The sequence below is a fragment of the Lolium perenne genome, chromosome 3 (genome assembly GCF_019359855.2).
Source record: "Lolium perenne isolate Kyuss_39 chromosome 3, Kyuss_2.0, whole genome shotgun sequence".
NCBI classification, from domain to species: domain Eukaryota; kingdom Viridiplantae; phylum Streptophyta; class Magnoliopsida; order Poales; family Poaceae; genus Lolium; species Lolium perenne.
This window is the reverse complement of record NC_067246.2, coordinates 78,395,528-78,417,819: the sequence shown is the minus strand read 5'-3', so window position 1 is coordinate 78,417,819 and position 22,292 is coordinate 78,395,528. Positions and strand designations below refer to the sequence as shown.

General features: G+C 42.5%; 2 protein-coding genes and 1 long non-coding RNA gene across 3 annotated transcripts; 1 reads left to right on the top strand and 2 right to left on the bottom strand.

Annotated features, from left to right (window-relative positions):
* Positions 1-71: 71 nt before the first annotated feature.
* LOC127341832 (uncharacterized) lies at positions 72-8,957 on the bottom strand. Its single transcript, XR_007875930.2, has 2 exons — positions 8,824-8,957; positions 72-247 (listed from the first exon to the last, which is right to left on the bottom strand). It is a non-coding gene; the product is annotated as an uncharacterized lncRNA (long non-coding RNA).
* On the bottom strand, positions 3,377-5,366 carry LOC139838681 (uncharacterized). Its single transcript, XM_071828795.1, has 3 exons — positions 5,351-5,366; positions 4,137-4,246; positions 3,377-4,054 (listed from the first exon to the last, which is right to left on the bottom strand). The coding sequence occupies exons 1-3, from the start codon at positions 5,364-5,366 to the stop codon at positions 3,377-3,379; spliced, it is 804 nt and encodes a 267-aa protein (XP_071684896.1).
* Positions 8,958-11,865: 2,908 nt separating the features above from the next.
* On the top strand, positions 11,866-13,065 carry LOC127341829 (uncharacterized). Its single transcript, XM_051367766.2, has one exon. The coding sequence runs from the start codon at positions 11,866-11,868 to the stop codon at positions 13,063-13,065; it is 1,200 nt and encodes a 399-aa protein (XP_051223726.2).
* The last annotated feature ends 9,227 nt before the right edge of the window (positions 13,066-22,292 follow it).

Genomic DNA, 22,292 nt, shown 5'->3' with positions numbered 1-22,292 from the left:
ACAATACATAAAAGTTAGGAGCTCCTTCATCAGGCCAAACGACAAGCCCCTAACTTCCTAGTGGAAACCAGACACCATACATCATCTTAATTCAAACAGATACAGCTTATCATACTACATCTCAGGGCGACAAGTTCAACAGCACAACCATGCAGGGCTTGTTTTCCCAACAAAGAATTGATGATCAAATCTTCAGGTCTGTCTTGCAGTTGTCTCTCAAGTCCTTCAACTTCACAACAGCTGAATGCTGAACAAAAGGGGAATTAAAGTCTTATCACATGATGATCATACTGACAATTAATCAATAAAAGTGAAGACATACTGCCCAACATGCACTGCAGATATGGAGTGAAAATAGTTGTGAACCGAACATGCGCATTGCAGATATGGAGTGAAAATAGTAGTGAACCGAACATGCATTGCAGATATGGAGTGAAAATAGTTGTGAACCGAACATGCTTTGCAGATATGGAGTGAAAATAGTTGTGAACCGAACATGCTTTGCAGATCACAGTATCATGCATGTTGCGTAAGCTAATGAAATGAACAGGACTAGTATGGAATAGAGTATCATGCATGTTGCGTAAGCTAATGAAGTGAACAGGACTAGTATGGAATAGACGGAACTAGAAGTCTAGAAGATACACCTGTTCAGAATCTAGTACAACAAAAAAATTCTAGCAATATACATAAGAATACTATTCATGCAAATGGCTGTTTGCTTGCACAATTCCATTTTAGAAAGCTATTTATTCACAAGATTTGATAGTTTTTCCAATAGAACTACAAACAGATGTCAAGCAATTAAACAAACAGATTCATGTCGAGCTCATGCTATTCACCGGTCCAAAACCATTCAAATGATATTGCACATCATAGCCAAAATGGTCTACCGTGGTCAAATAAGATGCAAAAATGCTCAAGGCCAGACAAGAAGAGAGACCTAGACTACAACAGTCAACCTACGCAATCCTTGTAGTCATGAACGAATCTACATGATACTATAGGACAACTTAACAGTAGGGAAAAAATTGTAAATCACATTATTCAGAATTATTTGGTAATCCTCCGTCAGCCTAGCAGTACAAAGGACACCACCATCTCATCAGAAAAACAATAAGCATCTGCCTAAAATCCATTCCATGGACTTGGCACGACAAAGAATCGGGTTTCAGTAATCATATCTCTGCATACATAGGCTACTGGCTACAAGCAGTAAATATGTTTTGCCCGGAACATAAAGTGCAAGCAACAAGATAAAATGAACTGCAGCTTGCAGCAACTAGGTGCACTACCGCAGAATATAACATCTTAGGTATACTTCCAAATCAGTTTTGTTCCCTAGAGAATGTTTAATGATTATATAGGTGTACAAGTTTCGGGTCACATCGATCAGACCACATGAGCTCCAGGCAACCCCTTTTATGTATGCCAATATTCTAGTGATCAGGTTAGGTCAGGTTTAAACATCCTTCCTAGACAGTGGCAAGGATGTAAAAAATATAAGGTGAGGCGGACTTTAAAGTAACAAACTGATTGAAAAACCAAAGTAGTCCAAACACATCTGATTCATAGAACATCGGAATACTCTGAAGTTATGAAGTGGAACCAAACTAAAAATGTGCCACAGTACAGTGCATTATCCCACTCATGAGTTCCATGCAGTGGAATCCAGATACTGCTTACAATTCCTTGCACCAACAAACTCTACTGACATACTACATGAGCAACTAAAGGCAAAACTGAAACAGAGCTAGGCATGATAACTTAAACATACCTCAATTCAACTCTTGCTAAGCCACATGATAGCCGACTCCTCGTCTTCAGCGACCCAAGTGATGAAGGTTTCACGGTTTTCAAGATTTTTGAAGACTTTTGAAGCCTTCACTCTTTCTTGACGTGTGAAGTCCTGAATTTTGTTGACAGCAGCAATGCACTTGGCAATGGAGAAAATGCTTGACTCTGCCTTCTCATCCTGTGCTTGTTTTTCTTTCATCTTCACATACATGTCTACTACTTGCACCATTTCATCGCTCTTGATAGGCTTCTTTAATTCCTTTGGAGGAATTTTCTTTGGTACACCAGTTGCCTTCTTGTCCATTCTTTCACCAACATTCACTAGATTCAGCAATTGCAAATATTAATATACACTTGATACAATTTGTTATATATATTTAGTCTTGACTGAAGGGAATTACCTCGGCTGGCTGAACTTCCCGTTCCCTCATCTTTCTTTTCAGTAGGGTCTTCATCCAGAATTTGCAGGTCCTCATCAAATTCAGACCCAGCTTCTTGCACTCTCTCATCTTCTAACTCTTCATCAAGTTGAGATGCCTTAGAGCTTGAAGTGAAATTGTGATTCCCCTCAGCTATTTGGCCTATGTATACAAGTTAACATCAGTATAGTAACCATAATACAGATCTCCGAGCATTACAGGAATATGATAGCAATTACACAAGTTAACATCAGTGCACTAACCATCATATAGATCTCCAAGAGAATCATACATAGGAAAGCCATTTCTCTTGAATTTCCCAATTCTTGGAAAGGACTACAAAACAATGGTGAGAGGAAACAATGAGTCTAAGCTTATTATGAAGCTTGTGACCAAGTATAAGAATGGAGAAACGGAAGCTTACGATTTCTAGGTTATCCCACAAAGCCTTCTCAGCAACTATCATGCAGGTCTTCTCATCCCAACCAGCGCCACTTTGCATCCGAGCTTCCTTGAGCATCTTGTATTCTCTCTTGAGTTCTTTTTCTTTATCTTGTAGCTGGGATTTGACGAAGTTCACGTGCGGATTACATTCCTGGAATATTTGCGTCATTCGATTCCAAGTGTCCCCACTCCATCCATTTTGTGCTCTTTAATAGTCATTATTATGCTCATGAAGTATATCGATCAGAGATTTCTCAAGCCCCAAATTCCATTGGGCTCTTGCTTTCGTTGCTGAACAAAATTAGTAAGGTGTTAGTAAAAACTTGACATGATTCATCAAAGAATTTGCTGCTCTATATCACAGTATAGCCATACACAAATAGTACCTCTTGGAGATTTCCTTTTCTTATTGGTCGGTGGAGTTTTTCTCACACCAAGAGCACCTTTTTTCAAGTTGAACTTGGGTGTGCCCACTGGATGCAAAGTCGGCTTCATATCTGTTGTCATAAGAATAATACCGTTAGACTAAAAAGGCAAACATAAAACAGGAATAAGAATTACTAGTGGACATGAATAATGTCAAACATAAGACAGGAACCATAATACACTGAGTCCATTACAAACATATTGGCAAACATAAGAACTTATTCTCAGACAAAACATAGTACATTGATTCCATTATTACATTAACAAATTACTACTACATGATACACGAGCTAATCATGTTGGAAATCATTCCACATCTGTATTGCTATTTGATCTCTCAAGTTATTGCCTGCAAGGTTGTGTCCTTGGTGGTTATCATCCCCATTGGGAAAATCAACATGGTTAGCAACAGGAATAAGGTCTTCATCTTCATGGTCAAGCCACTCTTCGTCACCATGTTGACTTCTGATTATGTTGTGGAAGATTGCAGTAGCCGCAGGGATCTTCACTTGGTTGTTCAGTTTGTGGAACGTGGCAACATGTAGGATAGGAAACCTCTTCTTTAGTATTCCTATGTTCCTTTCCACACTGTTTTGCATCAGAGCGTGACGGTGATTAAATAACTCTTGGTAGTTTTGTGGGCGATGGTGTCCATGGCCCCATTCCTTCAAGTGATACCGCACGCCACGGTATGGGGCGAGGAATTTTTCCGTGTTTGCGTATCCTCCATCAACTAGGTAAAACTTCCCAGGAGGTACTGTAAAACCAGTGGCCTTTGCAGAGCGAAGGACTCGAGCATCTGTGGCCGAACCCTCCCAACCACAAGAGATGTATGTGACGTTAAGGTCGAAGTCACTAACTATCATTATGTTGTGGCTGAGGGTTCCCTTTCTATTTCTGAATGGTGCAGCAAGGTGCGGTGATATGGAAATAGGCACGTGTGTTCCATCAATTGCCCCTATGCAATTCTGCAAAGTAAGAAAGAAATGGTGATATAAGAAAATATGTGGATTAAGGTAAGGAAGAAGGTTGGGGTTTCAAAACAAAAACCTCGAAGTAGGGGAAGAAACGGTCATCATTAGCTATTCTTGGATGAGGATGGTCAATAATGGGAGGCTTCAGAAATCGCCTACTTAGGACAGGGATGATGTTGAAGAACTCTCTTATTCACGGTGGGCAAAAAAACCGATGACCGAAGACCGAAACCGAAAAGACCGAGACCGAACCCGAAAAGACCGAGACCGAAATGACCGATAAAATATCGGGTAGAAAATTTTATAGACCGAATTAAGTTTGGTCAATTCGGTCATTTTGTTCTGAGTAACCGAATAGACCGAACTGACCGAATTTTACGTAAGACTGTCCCAATCTTTAGATTTTTTGATATGCGTGAGATGTGATATTCTTGAATGTTCATAAACTTCTCCAGCGTTGTTACATTTTTATTTAGATTGTTGAATATTTATTCGTGCCAATTGATAATAATATATGTAATGAAAAAACATCCAAAATACATCTAAAATGTTGCCAACCTTTTACTAAATAATGTCTAAGTTTTGCGTTGACAACGTCAGCCACACTATTCGGTCATGACCGAACCTGAACCCGAATTACAGGGTACCCGAATTTGTCGGGTAGTAAAAGTAACGAGTATATTTCGGTCTTCATTTTTTTCTGACCGAATTTGAAATAGACCGAAATACAAAAACCGAATTTTCGGTCATGACCGAATGCCCACCCCTATCTCTTATGCACTTGTGGAAGGTACGGTTGCTGTGTTGGAACTCCAATTGTAGGTCTTCGAAAGAGGCATTGTGTGACAACATGTAGAGGAAAATAGCAAGTTTTTCTTCAACCTTAATCCTTTTGTCCTTCAATAATTTTTCTCTTCTAAGATAGGATGCTAAGGATCTGAAAATGTGTGGCTCCATCCTATAGGCTACCCGGCAATTCTTAACATGTCCGTCAAGGATTCCTTCACTACAACAGGACCCTACATACAGCCACGTATATTTTGCAACGGAATGTACATGCGTTGTAGGGTCTGTTCTTTCCCAACGGAAAATACGAGACGTACGGCTTGCTCTCGTTTAAGCCCAATACCCCCCGCACGTTTCAAGTAACTGCATCGTTATCTTGACCACGTCTCCCACGCCTTTGCCATCTTCCACTTCCTAACAAATTCCCGTTCTTATGCATAGGGTTAGCTATTGCAGTTCTTAGTGATTTCCCAACTCATTCTTTCACATCGATCCACCGCGCACCATGTTGTGCAGCCATGGCGTCAATCTCGTCTAAACCGGGGGTGCGACTGCAGTTGTCGGCATCATCGTCTCCGCTGACGATGGTAGGGGGAGGGCGATGACGAGCGGTGAGTTCGCCGAACGGCGGCGGCTGTTCCCCGACTACTTGTGGCTATCTGCTACCCGCCGCGTCAGACGGCGATATCCAGAGGCGCTTCCGGTCGCTCCCTATGTTGCTGCTCATCTCGGGCGTCTCCGCGAGTGGCCTGCACGCCGCCGCGCCGGGGTACGATTCCTCAGCAAGTGGCCTGCAGATTCATGGGCGGAAGACGCGAGCGGAACGCGCACGGAGGGGTTCTGGTGCCGAACCATCGGAACGTCAGTTCTGAAGCAGCCAGATGTTAATTACTGCGCGGGCGGCATCTCTTACTCGCGAGAACTGGAGCAACACAATATTTTCTTGATATATGGCGGCGGCAGCGACAATTCCTGGGGAACGTCGGCGGCGCTGCCACTGCACTCGGGATGGTGTGCCACAATGCTTTCTGTCTGATTACATAAATTTTCAATGAATTTTCTTTCGGTTACCTCATTCAGATCGATCTAATATTCAGCGATGTGTTATCGATTCGTCTCTCTCCTAGATTCTTTAATCATACTCCTCAGCAATTGTAATTCAATTTCCTATTCTCCAGTACTACCGCAGTACCGCAATGACTTTGTCAGGTGTTTGCTCCGAGGCTTCATATATACGAAAGCATCTAACCTCTGTCGTTCTATGCTTTGAGCTGTCTCTGCATTCTGAGGTTTCTTACCTAATGTACGTTGGTTATGAAAAGTCCACGGGTTTCTATAATATTTAACCAATCTGAAGTAGTATTATCTTTTCCGCTCAGTTATCTCTTTCTGAATATTGGGTAATCGAAGGCTTGAAGCAAGCAACAAGGAACTTGGATACATTAGGGATGTACGTATCTGAAGTAATTGTGTACACATTATAATATTCATATTTACTACTTCTGTTGATTATCCTTTATATGTTTCAGGGTTTTCATATTTGAAGTATACTGAATTATTTGTTTGCCTTCAGAATACATCCAAAGGCAAGAGGTATGAAGAAGACTCTGTTTTTTTATTTCACGCATCACAAAATGAATTTTCTTGTGCGGGGCTAGGTTAATAGACTTTAATTGGTTCAGCTGATACGCTCTATATCTAGCGATCCCTAGATAGTTCCAACTCTAATCACTTGAATCCCCAGATAGCTCTGCAATTAAATCTCACTAATTTCCAGTCATAAACAGGTTTGTGCATGCAGATCTTAGTAAAATGCTGTTCAATGCAATGATGAATATGTGAGGAGCACAGAACATGAGAAGATTATGCATTTATAAAGAGGCCAAATTACCTCATCTTCGACCTTTAGATGAAGTGATGATGATGCTTGAACATAACCAGGATGACGCTAGTGCAATGCCCGAGGTAATTGCTAATATTGATGTGTTCATTGCTTGTTTCTAGATCATGATCAGGTGAAAATAGGGGAACAACCAAGTGTGGGCGGACAAAGGTAAATCATAGATTATATTATATGCTAATGTTAGTACCATGTAGAGGCGAGTTCTTGGATATCCAGAGATATTTATTGGCCTCACTCCATTGACTTCTAAGATAAAGTATAATTATAGGTTAAAGGCAATCATCCTTTATGTAAGTATTTTTTTTTTCTGATTTCTACTTTATTCATGCCATGGTGCTTTTTTTGCGCTGAATGTAATTTAAGGTTGATAATTCTTCAAATTTTATATATTATTAAGCCAACATTCTTTCACGGTAATTGTATGCTACTTACCTCGATTCATATTGTTGTAGATTGCCAAGATAATGGTTGATGCAAGCCTAAGATGTCAATTGCAAGGTCGAGATCGGTGCTACAGTAGATATATAGTTTCAGAATGTCATTGCCATGTGCAATGTTTAGAACAATTTCATGTATTATTTGGGTGGTGTTCTTGTAATATAACTATGTTGATTCAATATAAGAGATCTTATTTAGAATAGTGTGCCCACTCTTTGATGTTGGCATTTCCATGGTAATTGTTGTTGGCAATAATATATAAAATACCATTAATTGTGCACGATAAATCCATTTGAGCAGTATAACAGACAACGCATAAAAACCGTTGTTAGGCTGAGTATAAATGTGTTGCTACATTACAACGCTTTTCGTGTCGTTTCCCAACGCATGTATATGCATTGCTGTAGAACCTTGCAACGCCACCAACGGGAACGCATACAAAATCCGTTGGTATTTGCATTAGCAACGTGTATATGGACATTTGGCAACGCATTGATCCGTTGCAGAAGGGGGGTTCCTGTTGTAGTGCTTGAACACGTTGCATGCCATACAAGACGGAGCTATGCCGCTGCGTTCTCTCTACTTGCCCTCTTCTCCTTTTGTGATAGTGCAGTATTGGTAAAAGTAAGAACATGAATTCCTCCTCGTCTTCCTCTCTCCTCTTCCTAATAAGCTCTAGTCTTTGTGTATTCATTGCAGCACTAAAATAATAGCAATTAAAGGCGGACAATAAGAATACAAGAGCTAGATTGCATGGTTTGAAATCAAGTATAGGTAGTAAATATGATTCATACAAAAAACAGGAGTTCTCACAAGTTCCCAAGATGGAGGTGGTTGATCCAATCCAAGAATAGGCCAAGGTGCAGGTATCTACCAAAAAAATACATTAAATTTGATGTATGAGACCAACCTACTGCAAAATCTGAATTCATCTTGAATAAATTGGTCTCTCTACATATTTTGAACTCAAGTATGCAGGCATCAAATTACTGTCAAATAAGTAGCAGCAGGAGCTAACATCCTATTTGGAATACCATTTGGCAATCCAGACCAATTTAACTCTACAGTTTTTGTGCCATACCTAGTAAATTTCAGGTATCCATTAAATTTAACTCTACAGGAGATGCAAAAGCTCTTGGCCATACATTGAAATCTATAATAACTTCCAATAACAACATCGACGCTTATACATGTCTCTACAAAGTTCAAACTACAAGTTGATTAGCTAAAACATGTACAGGTACACTAGCTTATCCGCCCCTGCAACTACTGGCTTTACTGTTCTTTGATTGGTTTCAGCGAATAAGATGTACTACTAGTTCTCACTGGAAATCACCACAATGATCCATTGTACATCGGCCGGCCCTGCAACTACTGGCATCCAGTATACACTAGCTTCTCCGCCCCTCTTGGAAGAAACGAACTGCACACTCACAACGACGCATGTAAACTGCATAGTCGCTGATGCCGTCATGTCTGCGCGTACGGACGAGATCTGGCACAGACTCACCAGTGGCGGAGGTTACCATCTCGAGGGAGGCGACGGCGAGCTCCCAGAGCTCCGTCGCGGACGACGGCGACACCAAGAAACCCTAGCTACGGAGCAGGGAAAAGGGGAGGAGGCGCTAGGACTTACAGGGGACCAATCGCCGGAGCAGGATCTCGTCGTCGCCGTTGTGGTTCGCTCGTTCAGTCCACGCCGCCATCGCCTTTCCCCGCCTCCGTCGCCTCCGTCTCTCGTCTCCCCTTTTCACAACCAAATACACGGGGTCAACCTCGTGGGTGAGAAAACCGGAGGTCGAAGCTTATCGGGTCGGGATGATCCGGGATGGGCCGGGATGTTACACACAAAAACCAGAGAAGTAAACGGCCCATCGGGTAACTTTCGGGATTCGATCGTGGGCCGGTATTTTACCCTCCCAAACCCAAAAATACCAGACAAGTAAACAAGGCCTCATATAGGTGAAATCCCTAGGGTTTGCCCAAAACCACTTTGGAGTCCAACTCCAAAACTTACCATAACGGGAAACCTAGGTCAAGTGGGATTGCTCCCTTTCCTTGTCCTTTGGCTGGCCAAGGTGGTGGAGTCCACCATGGACTCCACCTTCCCTCTTGGTTGGCCGGCTAGGATTGGTGAAGTTCATCCGGGACTCCACCTTCCATAGTGATTTATTCCGGATGTTTCTAGAACCTTCTAGTACCTTCCATAAATGCACCAGATCATTTCCAAACTTGGAATATGACTTCCTATATATGAATCTTATTCTCCAGACCATTCCGGAACTCCTCGTGATGTCCTGGATCCCATCCGAGACTCCAAACAATATTCGAACTCCATTCCGTATTCTATATCTACTTAAAACGACATCGAACCTTAAGTTTGTCACCCTACGGTTCGCGAACTATGTGGACATGATTGAGAGTTTGAGACACTTCTTCAATCAATAACTAATAGCGGGACCTAGAGATCCATTATAGTTCCCACATATTCAACGATAACTCTGTGATCGAAAGAACCATTCACATAAAATAACGATCCCCTTTGTCGCGCGATACTTTACTTATCTGAGGTTTTGATTGTCAGTATCTATATACCTAGTTCAACCTCGTCTCCGATAAGTACTCTTTACTCGTACCGTGATATGACATCCCTTGTGATCTAGTCACATGCTTGCAAGCTAATTGAATGGTATTCCACCGAGAGGGCCTAGAATACATCTATCCATCATTTGGATGGACAAATCCCACTATTGATCCACGTGCTTCAACCTATACTTCTCGAATACTTAATGCCACTTTTATAACTATCCATTTACGAAGTAGTGTTTGATGTCATCAAAGCATTCATCCGGTGTAGGTGATTAACATGATCTCATGGTCGAAGGATTTAGGTTACTATGTATGTTAAAGCTTAAAGCACAACGAACTTAATGACTTGATCATATGCTACGCTTATTATGAGTGTATGTCCATCGCATCATTCACCTAATGATATGACCTTATTATTAATAACATTCAATGTTCATGATCATGAAACTATGATCATCTATTAATCAACAAGCTAGTTCAACAAGAGGCTTACTAGGGACTACTTTATGTTTACAAAACACACAAGTATTAATATTTCCGGTTAATACAATTATAGCATGGGATGTAAATATTTATCATAAACACAAAGATATAAATAATAACTATTTTATCATTGCCTCTTGGGCATATCTCCAACATGTAATTAGCTTCAAAGGAGTAAAACTTGGTGGTAAAACCGGAATTCACTCTTAATTAAATATTCATGAATCTGAAAGAATGTGCAAGTGTTGCAAGATAAAAGGTTTCAGGCATATTAAAATTGGATGACTATGCATTTCAAAAGAATGCTCATATGTTTTTAGTTCTTTACATAGATAAATAAGTTCATAGTCTGACCTCTGAACTCTTGAACAGGCATTTTGTGTTCATTTTGTTTTGTTAGTGAAATACACGACAACTCTTATAAAAATCTCAGCTGCTTGGTCCATATCTTTTGTTGTTTCTTACTCTCTGATTCTAACGAAAATCCTAACTAGCGTACATGGCTACAGGGATGGATCCACGAATGAAACTTTGGGTGTTCAATTTCCAACCATAAAAAAAGCATAAGGGAAAAACTTAAAATGGTCCACGCCTTCACCCCATTAAAAGCTGAAATCGGCCATTGTGGCAACAATATCTCAAAAAATTGAAAAAACATGCAAAAAATTAAAGGAAAATACAATACAACAATATAATCCATCATAGCTTGGAAGATGTCTGTCCAACGCCCATCGGTCCGGCTTTCCTGCACCCCTACCATTGTCGGCTTTCTCCTTTCCTCCACCTAGCCCGACACGTCGGCTTTCTTCTTTCCCTCCTCTACCCGGTTCGGCACCAGTAACACTGGAGCCATGGGGAGCCACCTAGCTGGTTTGCTACTTGATTTGGAGACGTTGGTTACATGTCGTAACTCTTTTCTCTTTCAAGCATAGGCTGGACGTTGCTCTGGCGTTGTTGCTCGATCTGAACTTATTTCTTTCGGCTAGTTTGCAATGCCATCTACAAATAAGTGTACTTCTAGCTTTGGTCATAAGTCAAACTTTTAAAATTTTGACTAAATTTATAGAAAGAGTAACATCATATATGACATCAAAGCGGTATATTATGGAACTACATCTTTAAAATTTATTGTGATAATGATATTATGTTTTCCTATAAAGTTAGTCAAATTTTGAAAGAATTGACTTGGAACAAAATTTAAAAGCACACTTATTTATGGACTGAAAGTATTTGCTAATTCAAGGTTTGGTCTCTATTTGAAAGAGAAAATGTGAGCTAGATGTTCTAAAAATATACCGAAAGTCATACATGAATATGTTTACCTCCTTCCAAGCGGTTGTATTATTTTGCCAAAAGAAAATGGTTGTTATATTTTCTTCAGCAGCAAAATTATTTAAGTTATGACACTGATCGCCTATGCATGTAAAAAAAGTGTGGTTTCTCGTGGGCCAAGCCCAACCCATTTGAGAGCCACCATTCCGTTCCATTCCGGCGCAGCAAACGAACCAAACTACCCTCCGGCCTCCGGCCTCCGCCGCCGCCGCCAGCACAACTCCGGCATTCCTGGGACGGATCGAGAACCAGGACGAGCTGCCAGCCGGCGACCATGGCGGAGGGGGTAACAGCAGAAGCGGCGTCTCTCCTCCGCGGCCTCCCCGATGATATCGTCCTCTGGGAGATCATCATCCGCCTGCCCCCCAAATACCTCCTCCGCTGCCGCGCCGTCCGCCGCGCCTGGCGCGCCGCCACCTCCGCCCGCGACTTCCTCCTGGCCCACCACGCCCGCCAGCCCAGCCTCCCCATCTTCTCCGGCGACGACGCGTGGATCCTCGGCGTCCACTACCACAACATCCTCGCCTTCGACCACCGGGCCGCCACCGAGGACGACCAGCTCCACGCCGTCGCCCGGCTCGACGACGCCTTCCGACCGGTGGCCGCCTGCGACGGCCTGCTCGTTCTCTCCAAGCTGTCCATGATTGGCTCTGGCTCCCGCCTCTCTATCTGCAACCCAGCCACGCGTGAGCATGCTCTCCTCGGGCTACACTGCGACTTCGATTTCATGGGGATGTACGTACACGGCCCTACTGGCGAGCACCGTCTATTACTGCAGCGGAAGAGGTGCCAGGCACAGGCAGCAGATCTGGTACATAAAGACCAAATTGGCTGTTATGTCTTCTCGTTGGGCTCTGACCAGCCACCGAGGTTCATCGGGTCGCCGGAGATGGCGTCTCGAAACTTCAGCTTACCTGTCCGGGTGCGTGATAGCCTGCATTGGTACCCGGTGTATTGTCCGACTGAAAGAAAGGCATTGCGGTATGAAAGCAAACTGGTAGTATTCGACACCATATCCGAGTCGTTCCGGCAGATGCGTGAGCCAATTGTTCGCGGCAACTCATATGTCTTTGACATGGATGGCACACTCGGCATCTTTACCCTTAACCGTTCCACTGAATCTATTGATATACGGGTGTTGCAGCACTACGAAAGCGAGGTTTGGGACTTGAAGTACCAAATCAAATTGCCAGTTGCCAAAATCAGGAGGGAGTTTGAAGACTGTGGTGACTATTGGCAATGGGATCTGGATGTTGTTTTGGTGGATGGTGGTGTGCTCTTGCTGGTCCAGTTTCCTCGGTGGCTGCTTCATGTCGATAGTAATGGCAGAATGGTTAACAGTTTCTATCGGGGTTGCCGATCGCTCTCTATGTCTGGTTGTCAGCTCAAGCAGAGTCTTGTGCAACATACCTTCTTTCCAGCTCTAGAAGGTTATGCCGTCAACGCTTCACCTTTCATCCAACCTGTTCAGTGAGTGGTGAGCTGCAATATATATTGGTTGCATGAATTATGAACCTGCTGGCTTCTTCCTCTTTTTGTGTTGATCTATATAAAGTTATGATCAGAAACTCTGAATATGATGTAGTAGTTGCAAGAAATCTATGTTTGTCTCGGTATGATCAGAAGCTCTAAAATCTTATGTGGTTGCATGAAATCTGTGCTTGTGTCGTTACCTTTTTGGGCTCAAGTTACGGGTGTCTCTGTTGATGCTAAAACCAATTAGTCATTTTGCCTAGATTTTGAAACATGTGCCTACTAATCAGTGCCATGTCTCTATTATCTAGTGGTTTTCTTAGTACTCAATTGTTACTCATCTTATGCCTCATGTCACAATTCCTTGAACAAGAATGGACTTTACTATTTATTTCTAGCTGTCTTCTTAATAGTCAATAATTCATGGTGTTCCTTTTTTTCACCCTTTGTTATGCTGACGATCAAAAGAGGCATATTTTATTCTTTGTTGATTTGCAAGCTGCATCATGTTAAATGGTTGCATCATCTTTACCTTCCTGCTCTCTTGCACTCCTCCTTTTACCCTGAACAGGGCCTTTGCCTCTCTAGGAGTTGTGTTTTTGCTACTGCTTGTATTGCCTCTTCAGACTGCAGTCTGCACCTTTATAGTTTGTACTAGGTTATGTGCTTGGGAGAGTGTGGATTTGTTTTTTGACAACGCATCATGTGCTTGGTAAAACTGGCGATCCTGATGGTAGTCATTTTTTTAGAAACTTGGTGCTTGCTGTAATAGATCTTTTTGGTGATGCCATCCTATTTGGTTTCCTCCTCCGTCTGAACTTTGTTTGTGGAGTTTCACCTGTAGCCTGTTGCCTGCAGTACAGGTTTAACACATGCTGTAGCCCATTGCCTCCAGTACACGTTGAATGTAAGTTGAGAAGCTCCAAGCCTCCAACTAACAATCTGGATTATAGGCTCCATGGTAAGAATTATGTCCTTCCTCCAGTTCTTTGATTTCCAAACCTGAGTATTTACGCCGCTGGCAAAAGAGACTGTTTAGTTCAGCATATGTTTCAGTTGGCAGTTGCTAAAAAAATAACGAGAAAACTTATTTTTGCGAATGAAGTCCATCCGTGGCTGTAAATTAGTTTGCTGGTGCTAGATGATATTTTTGTTGATCACCTGTGAGCCTTTTATATTTCCGTTAGGTGAAAAGACTGTAGACTTGGTAGTCTGAACTTTTCAACAGTGAGATTGTGCTCATTTTGCGTTGTTACTGAATCTATGCTTGAGTCAATTCTCTTTCAGAATGAAGGACAATTGTGTCTGTCGATGCCAAAATTGCCTAATCAGTTTAGTCTGTTTGAATATGTCCTAACATCTGTCTATCCCATGTCTCTGCTTTCTTGAACTGGGGGATCGACTTTTTTTATAAAAAAAATTAGGCCTCTTGGAGTCTTCTATCTACTTACCAGATAGCAATCTACCTGCATTTTGTCTCTGTTTCTTGAAGTGAAGAATTGACTTTGCCGTTTCATTTTGGTCATCTTTTGTCTGAGAGATTATCTAGTGGCCTTCTATTTCTTGAAGTGGAGAATATGATGTAGTTGCTTGAAATCTATGCTTGTCTCTGTACTCCGAATGTTATGTGGTTGCATGAAATCTATGCTTGTGACGTGGGCTGAAGTTACTGTGTCTCTGTTGATGCTAAAACAAGTTAGTCATTTTGCCTTGGTTTTGAAACATTTGCCTACTAATCAGTGTCATGTCTCTATTGTATTGGGCTGAGAAACCAACTTGGCTTTATTTTATTTATTTATGTTGTGGTTTTCTTAGTACTCAATTGTTATCCATTGTATGCCTCATGTGCCAATTCCTTGAACAAGAATGAACTTTACAATTTTTCTAGATGTCTTCTTAATAGTCAATATTTTCTTGTATCCTTTTTTATAGCTGGCAATGAAAAGAGGCATATTTCCTTCTTTGTTGACTTGCATGCTGCATCTGGTTAAATGGTTGCATCATAGCCAACTTATTATTGAAATATCATGTCATAATTGATTTTGGATAGGGATACGATTGTCCTGGATTCTTTCACTCCTCCTTTTACCCTCAACAGGGCCTTCACCTCTCGTGGAGTTGTGTTTTTGGTACTGGTTGCATTGCCTTCTCATACTACACCTTTGTCGTTTGTACTAGGTTATGTGCTTGGGAGAGTGGATGTGATTTTTGACAACATATCGTGTGCTCGGTAGAATTGGTGATCCTGATGGTAGTCCTTTTTAGAAGCTTGTGCTTGTTGTAATAGATCTTCTTGCTAATGCCATCTTCTTTGGTTTTCTCCTCCGTCTGAACTGTCACTGCTAACATCGCATCATCTACCTCCCCTTCCCCACATAGCTCATGATTCATAACTTTGTTAGTGGAGTTTCACCTGTAGCATGTTGCCTGCAGTACAGGTTTAACACATGCTGTAGCCTATGCCTCCAGTACACGTTTAACACATCCTCCTCTTTTTTTTTTTTGGCATATCAAACGTTGTTGCTTTTTAATCTACTTTTTGCTCAGCATTTTTTCAAGATGCGTTTATTACTGAACTTACTATTAGCAGACTTGACACTATATATGACTATGTACTTATGTAGCTTCCTCACTAGCATCAGTGGACAATGTTCCCTTGTGCTTCCCAGCATTCTTCCCACTTCCAGTTCTTTTAATCTCATCTTTGGCAGATATGCAAATAAAGGTAATCTGAGAAGCTCCAAGCCTGAAACTAGATAATCTAGATTATAGTCTCCATGGTAAGATTTTGCGTTGTTACTGAAATCTACGCATGCATCAATTCTCATGGTTTTTTTTTTTTAAATCTAGGCCTCTAGGAGTCTTCTATGTACTTGCTTACCAGAGAGCAACCTACCTGCATTATGTATCTATTCCTTGAAGTGAAGAATTGACTTTACCGTTTCATTTTGGTCATCTTTTTTCTGAGAGATTATCTAGTGGCCTTCTTAATAACCAATATTTAGTGATCTACATGTGTTTCCTATATACAGTTTGTTTTGCTCTTGCTGATGATGAAAGTTGTCTTGCAACTTACACCTGATTTCTATGACTGCTCAGAGCGCTACTTGCATCAGATTCTACTCAGTGCACATCAAGATCTTTGGTTACAAGATTGCCAAAAAGTTTTAGTGTTGTGGCACCAGTTTGGCGCCGGGCGCCGGAACACCACTGTATAAAATTTTGTGTACAGTTTGTAAAATAAAAATGATTAACTGGTCAACTGTTAATGAAACATGTTCATAATGTGAGAAGTAATTGTTCATATGTGCCAAAAAAATAGTTTTATATAAAATAATTGATCTCAAGGAACTTTTGAAGAATGTTTTTGATAGGAAAATATATTGCATGACTATCTGGATCCGTCTGTACACACTTCTTGTACTCCCCTTCAAGGAGTAGAAAAATGCACTAGAAAAAATTCAGCTTCTTTTTATTAGTAGAGAAGGTTTTAGCCAAGACGAGCAAATGACAAGGAACTACCACATTACAGGTGATAAAAAAACATTATTTCTGACGTCTTCCAAGCGTCAGGTCCATGTGGCAAGGGCGGACGGCGATGGACTCACGCCCGCGGTCGGGGGCAAATAAATAGCCGTTTTATCTCACTCCTCTGCTCGAGCCCACTCTTCTTCCCCATCTCAGTCTTCTCCGCCTCTGTTCACGCCGTCGCCTCTGCCTAGAGCTAGCCGCCGCCGGCCTAGAGCTAGCCGCCGCCGGTGGAGAGATGGTCTCGTGGGGTGATGGTGAAGAGTCATCATGCTATGTGAGCTCGGATTCCTCTGATGTGAGTTCTATCCCTCTGAAATCTAGGGTTAGGGTTCAATTTGGGGATTTTGGAAAAGCTAGATTAGACCTTACCTGATTGAAATGAAAATTTAATATTTAGGGAGTGCATACCATCTATGACTCTGAGTATTGCGGGTCAGATGATGGATTACTAGTTGCTCGCTATAAATGTCGCAAAGTAGCTGGGAGATTTGTAGCTTTCGAGGGATGGTGTTCTTGGATGTGATATAGAGGTGTGTGTTTTTCTGCGATAATTAAATTGTGTAGGAGTAGATAATATCAAGTAGCTCACAATTTAAAATATTTTGGCTTGATTTATGTAGGAAGGGCCTCGCTGTGATTATGTGAAGTGGGTAGATGAAGCATGGCCAAGAAGCTTGCAGCAAGTATTGAGAAGACTATGGGAAATGCATGGTGAAGCATGGTAGAACTAAGGATGCTTTTAAGTTCAAGCTCCAGGATGAGATTACCAAGCAGCACAAGGATCTGAAGATGGCACAAGATGAACTGAAGACTGTGGTGGGTGGGAAGCAGAGGATCTGAAGATGGCACAGGATGAACTGAAGACTGTGGTGGGTGGGAAGCAGGTCATACTTGCTCTGAAGGCCAAAACATAACATGCTCGCCTTGATGTCTGATCTGAACTTGTCTACATATGCATTGCTGAAAGGACACGGATGTCGCCTAGAGGGGGGGGGGGGGGGTGAATAAGCGATTTAAAACTTTTACGAGATGGGCTTAACAAATGCGGAATAAAACTAGCGTTTACTTTGTCAAGCCCAAAACCTATATACTATTGTTCACCTATGTGCACCAACAACTTATTCTAAGCAATGGTTCACCTATGTGCACCAACAACTTATGCTAAGCAATACAAGCAAGTATGTGATAGCAAGATATATATAACTTCAAGCACGATGGCTATCACAAGGTAAAGTGCATAAGTAAAGAGCTCGGGTATAGAGATAACCGAGGCACGCGGGAGACGATGATTTATCCCGGAGTTCACACTCTTGCGAGTGCTAATCTCCGGTGGAGAGGTGCGGTTGCTTAGTGCTCCCGAACGCCACAAGAGGCTCACCTTGAGGTGTGGTTGCTCGATGCACACCAACGCCACAAAGGCCTCACCCCAAGATGCGGTACTCACACCACACACCGAACGCCACGAAGACGCCTCACCTAAATCTCCGGTGACCCTCGCCACAAAGGCCTAGGTCACGGTTCCACTAAGGGATTTCCTTCGAGGCGGAAACCGGGCCTTACACAAAGATTGGGGCACACATCCACAACTTAATTGGAGGCTCCCAACAAACCGCCACAAAGGCCTAGAATCCGTCTAGGGTTCCAAGAACCCAAGAGTAACAACTTTCTTGCTTTCACCTCCACGAATCACCGTGGAGAACTCAAACCGATGCACCAAATGCAATGGCAAGAACACCACAAAGATGCTCAAGTCCTTCTCTCTCAAATTCCAACAAAGCTACAAAAGCTATTGGGGGAATAAGAGAGGAAGAACAAATGAATTCACAAAGAACACCAAGATCAAGATCTAGAGAGTTCCACTCACAAAGAGATGGATTTGATTGGTAGAAATGTAGATCTAGATCTCCTCTCTCTTTTCCCTCAAATGGGGGCAAGAATCATGGAGGGATTGAGAGATAGTGCAAGCTTCTCTAGTTCAACAATGGAGGAGAGAGAGAGTGAGAGAAGCCACAGCCCAAGGAGGAAGAAGGGGGTATTTATACCCCCCAAGAAAATTGAGCCGTTGGGCAAAACCAGGGCCGGATAATCCGCCCCCCCCGGATAATCCGGCCTCTGGGACAAAACCTGGTCAAAATCCGGGCAAATGTCCGGCCCCTATACTGAGCAGCAATTCCTGAGGTCCTTAGCCGATTTCGAGGGGCCCGGATATTTCCGAAATATCCGGCCCGGATAATCCGGCCCGGATATTTCAGAAATATCCGGCCTAAGCAAACTGCAGAAACACCAAAACTAAAACGGGCATAACTTTTGCATCCGGACTCCGATTTCGATGATCTTGGGCTCGTTGAAATCACAACAACGAGCTCTACAACAATATGCATAGAAACATCATAGTCCAGCAAAGGAGGATAGAAACAAATGATGAAAGGTTTGACCTATCTCAAAAAGACATACCGGTAAAACCTCCAATCTTGAAAATGCAACAAGTTGCCCATGGAAAAACCATTCTCAATGAACTAGAGCTTGTCATGAGAATAAGCACAAGCTCTAAAACATCACATGGATAAGATCCAAATAAAACCAAGTAAGATGATGAACCAAACTCGAAAACGCAACAAGTGATCTATGCGAAATCCGTTTTCGATGAACTAGAGCTTGTTATGAGAATAAGCACAAGCTCTAAAACATCACATGTATAAGGTCCAAATAACAACCAAGAAAGATGATGTAAGGATGCAAAGGTTTGAGCTCTCTCCGAACGATACGATCGAGTTACTCACTCGAGAGCCCTCTTGATAGTACGGCAACTAAACTATAAACCGGTCTCCAACTACACTATGAGACCGGTGAGAAAGAAACCCTATCAAGAGCAAACCTTATACTTGCGCATTCCACTTGAGCTCGATGATGACGATCTTGACCTCAACAAGATGGAACGCCTTTCTTGCTTGTGCTTGCTTGACGAAGTCTTGTGGATTGCTTCCCCATAATCCACCATGGGAGAGCTTCTTCTTCGGCGCATCTTCACATAACCATGACCACCATGTGGATTGCTCCCCCATAATCCACCATGGGAGAGCTTCTTCTTCGGCGCATCTTCACATATCCATGATCACCATATGGATGGCAAGACTCAAGCAAAGGATCTCTTCGAGATGGCTCATCTTGAACTTGCACTTCATTTCTCCATGGCAAGCTTCAAGCTTATGAACTCTTCGAGTTGGCTCATCTTGAACTTGCACTTCATTCTTCATCATATTTGACACTTGATATCCTTCATCAATTTCTTCTTATTGCAACCTTGAAGCCAACAAATGGTTCAAGAATTGCCTATGGACAACTCCTACAAATATAACTCAATGCAAACATTAGTCCATAGGGATTGTCATTAATTACCAAAACCACACATGGGGGCTCCATGCACTTTCAATTGCTTAACCATCTTGAATTGACTCCGGTATCTTTAGGTTCAGTACGACAAGAGTGCTTCAAATGCATCTTCTTTATGCAGAATGTGTTTCCATGCTTGATCTTGGCAGCTGACATGTAGAACTGACATTTATACTTCTCCGTTTTGTCCTCCTTGCACCAAACAATTATTTTGTTAGGTGTGTTTCTGTGGTAGTGAAAATTCCTAACCTAAGTAATGTGCAGCCTCGAAAAGTGCCTCCCTTAACTGGTACACATCCTTGAAGCAAAGTCTAAACATGAATGGTTGCTCTGAATTCACCCTCTTTTCATCATAACATATTCTCTCTAGTTGTTTCTTGACCTTTCTCTCCTTTGGCAGCACAAATGGAAGAGGCTCATGTTATTGGAAGCGTTCCAAACACGACAACATGCATCGGCCTCAGGGGTGGGCCCAAGGGTTGCACTTCATTCTTCATTCTTCATCATATTTGACACTTGGTATCCTTCATCAATTTCTTCTTATTGCAACCTTGAAGCCAACAAATGGTTCAAGAATTGCCTATGGACAACTCCTACAAATATAACTCAATGCAAACATTAGTCCATAGGGATTGTCATTAATTACCAAAACCACACATGGGGGCTCCATGCACTTTCAATCTCCCCCATTTTGGTAATTGATGACAATCTCTTTGAGAGGGTTTATATAAGGAATTTAAGTAACAAATAAGTTGAATATATAGAGCAAACTCCGCCATAATATATGCATGTGTGAATGATCTTGACTTTCATTGCATATATTGGCATTCAAAGCCTAGTGGAGTTTCCTCTAAATATTCAGGGATTGTCATTAATTACCAAAACCACACATGGGGGCTCCATGCACTTTCAATCTCCCCCATTTTGGTAATTGATGACAATCTCTTTGAGAGGGTTTATATAAGGAATTTAAGTAACAAATAAGTTGAATATATAGAGCAAACTCCCCCATAATATATGCATGTGTGAATGATCTTGACTTTCATTGCATATATTGGCATTCAAAGCCTAGTGGAGTTTCCTCTAAATATTCAACTATGCAAAGCAACAAGATGCAATGCAATAAAGGCACATGCTTAAGCACAAAGCAAAGACATAACCAAATTCCCTTAAACCCTCCAAACTTCTCCCCCATTGGCACCAATTGCCGAAATGGGTGAAAAATTTAGAAGGCCAATATAGTGAGAGTTCCTCCATAGCGTGTGCATTTCTCATAATTTGAGTGGAATCAAATGCACATATCCAATGACGAATATTCGGAAGGAATCACACTATAGATAGGATCAAAGATTGCAAAAAGATAACAAAGTCAAGAAGCTTCAACAAATGAAGCAAGCAACCAAATGAATCACAAGGAAGATACCAAAAGAAAGATAGATATTATGATAAGATCAAGAAGATTGCTCTAAATAATATGAGGAAGCTCCCCAAGGTTTGTGCACAAAACTAGACAATTTGCATTGGAGTATAAAGTGCACAAACATGGAATCATCACTGTCGTTGCCTAATCGACGGTACCCCGGAGGAGGGATCCTCACGAGGGGGAGAAGAAGTAGGGGCCATAGGGCGGAGTGCTCTCGGGACGGTGGTACGCGAGTTACCCAGCTTCGGAACACCTGCACGATGACAGGGCCTACTGCTGCTTGTCTGGAATTATCTGGGCGCTTTCGCGTTGTTACAATGAGTTGTGGTTGTGCCTCTAGGGCTCCCGGGATCCGGCTTATAAAGGCGCACGGATCTAGGGTTTACATGGAGAGTCCTAGCCGGATTACAGATAACCTAGCTACGGTACAATATCTTGCCGTGCACGCCACGGATCCGCCTTCCATACTCGTCGTCCTGGATCCGGGTCCCTCATGGGCCTCCATGGATCCGGGTTACTCCTGGGCCTCCATGGATCCGGGTTACTCCTGGGCCTCCATGGATCCGGGTTACTCCTGGGCCTCCATGGATCCGGGTTACTCCTGGGCCTCCATGGATCCGGGTTACTCCTGGCCTCCATGGATCCGGGTTACTCCTGGGCCTCCATGGATCCGGGTTACTCCTGGGCCTCCATGGATCCGGGTTACTCCTGGGCCTCCATGGATCCGGCTTCCTCCGATGGTCGGTTGGGATCCGGCTTCCCTATCCTGGGCTGGACTTCATCCTTTAGGATCAACAGCAACTGGGCCGCCCGACGGGCCACACGCCACATCACCATCTATGGGCCACCCGGGCTTGCCGGATCTAGGCACTGTCGATGGTACA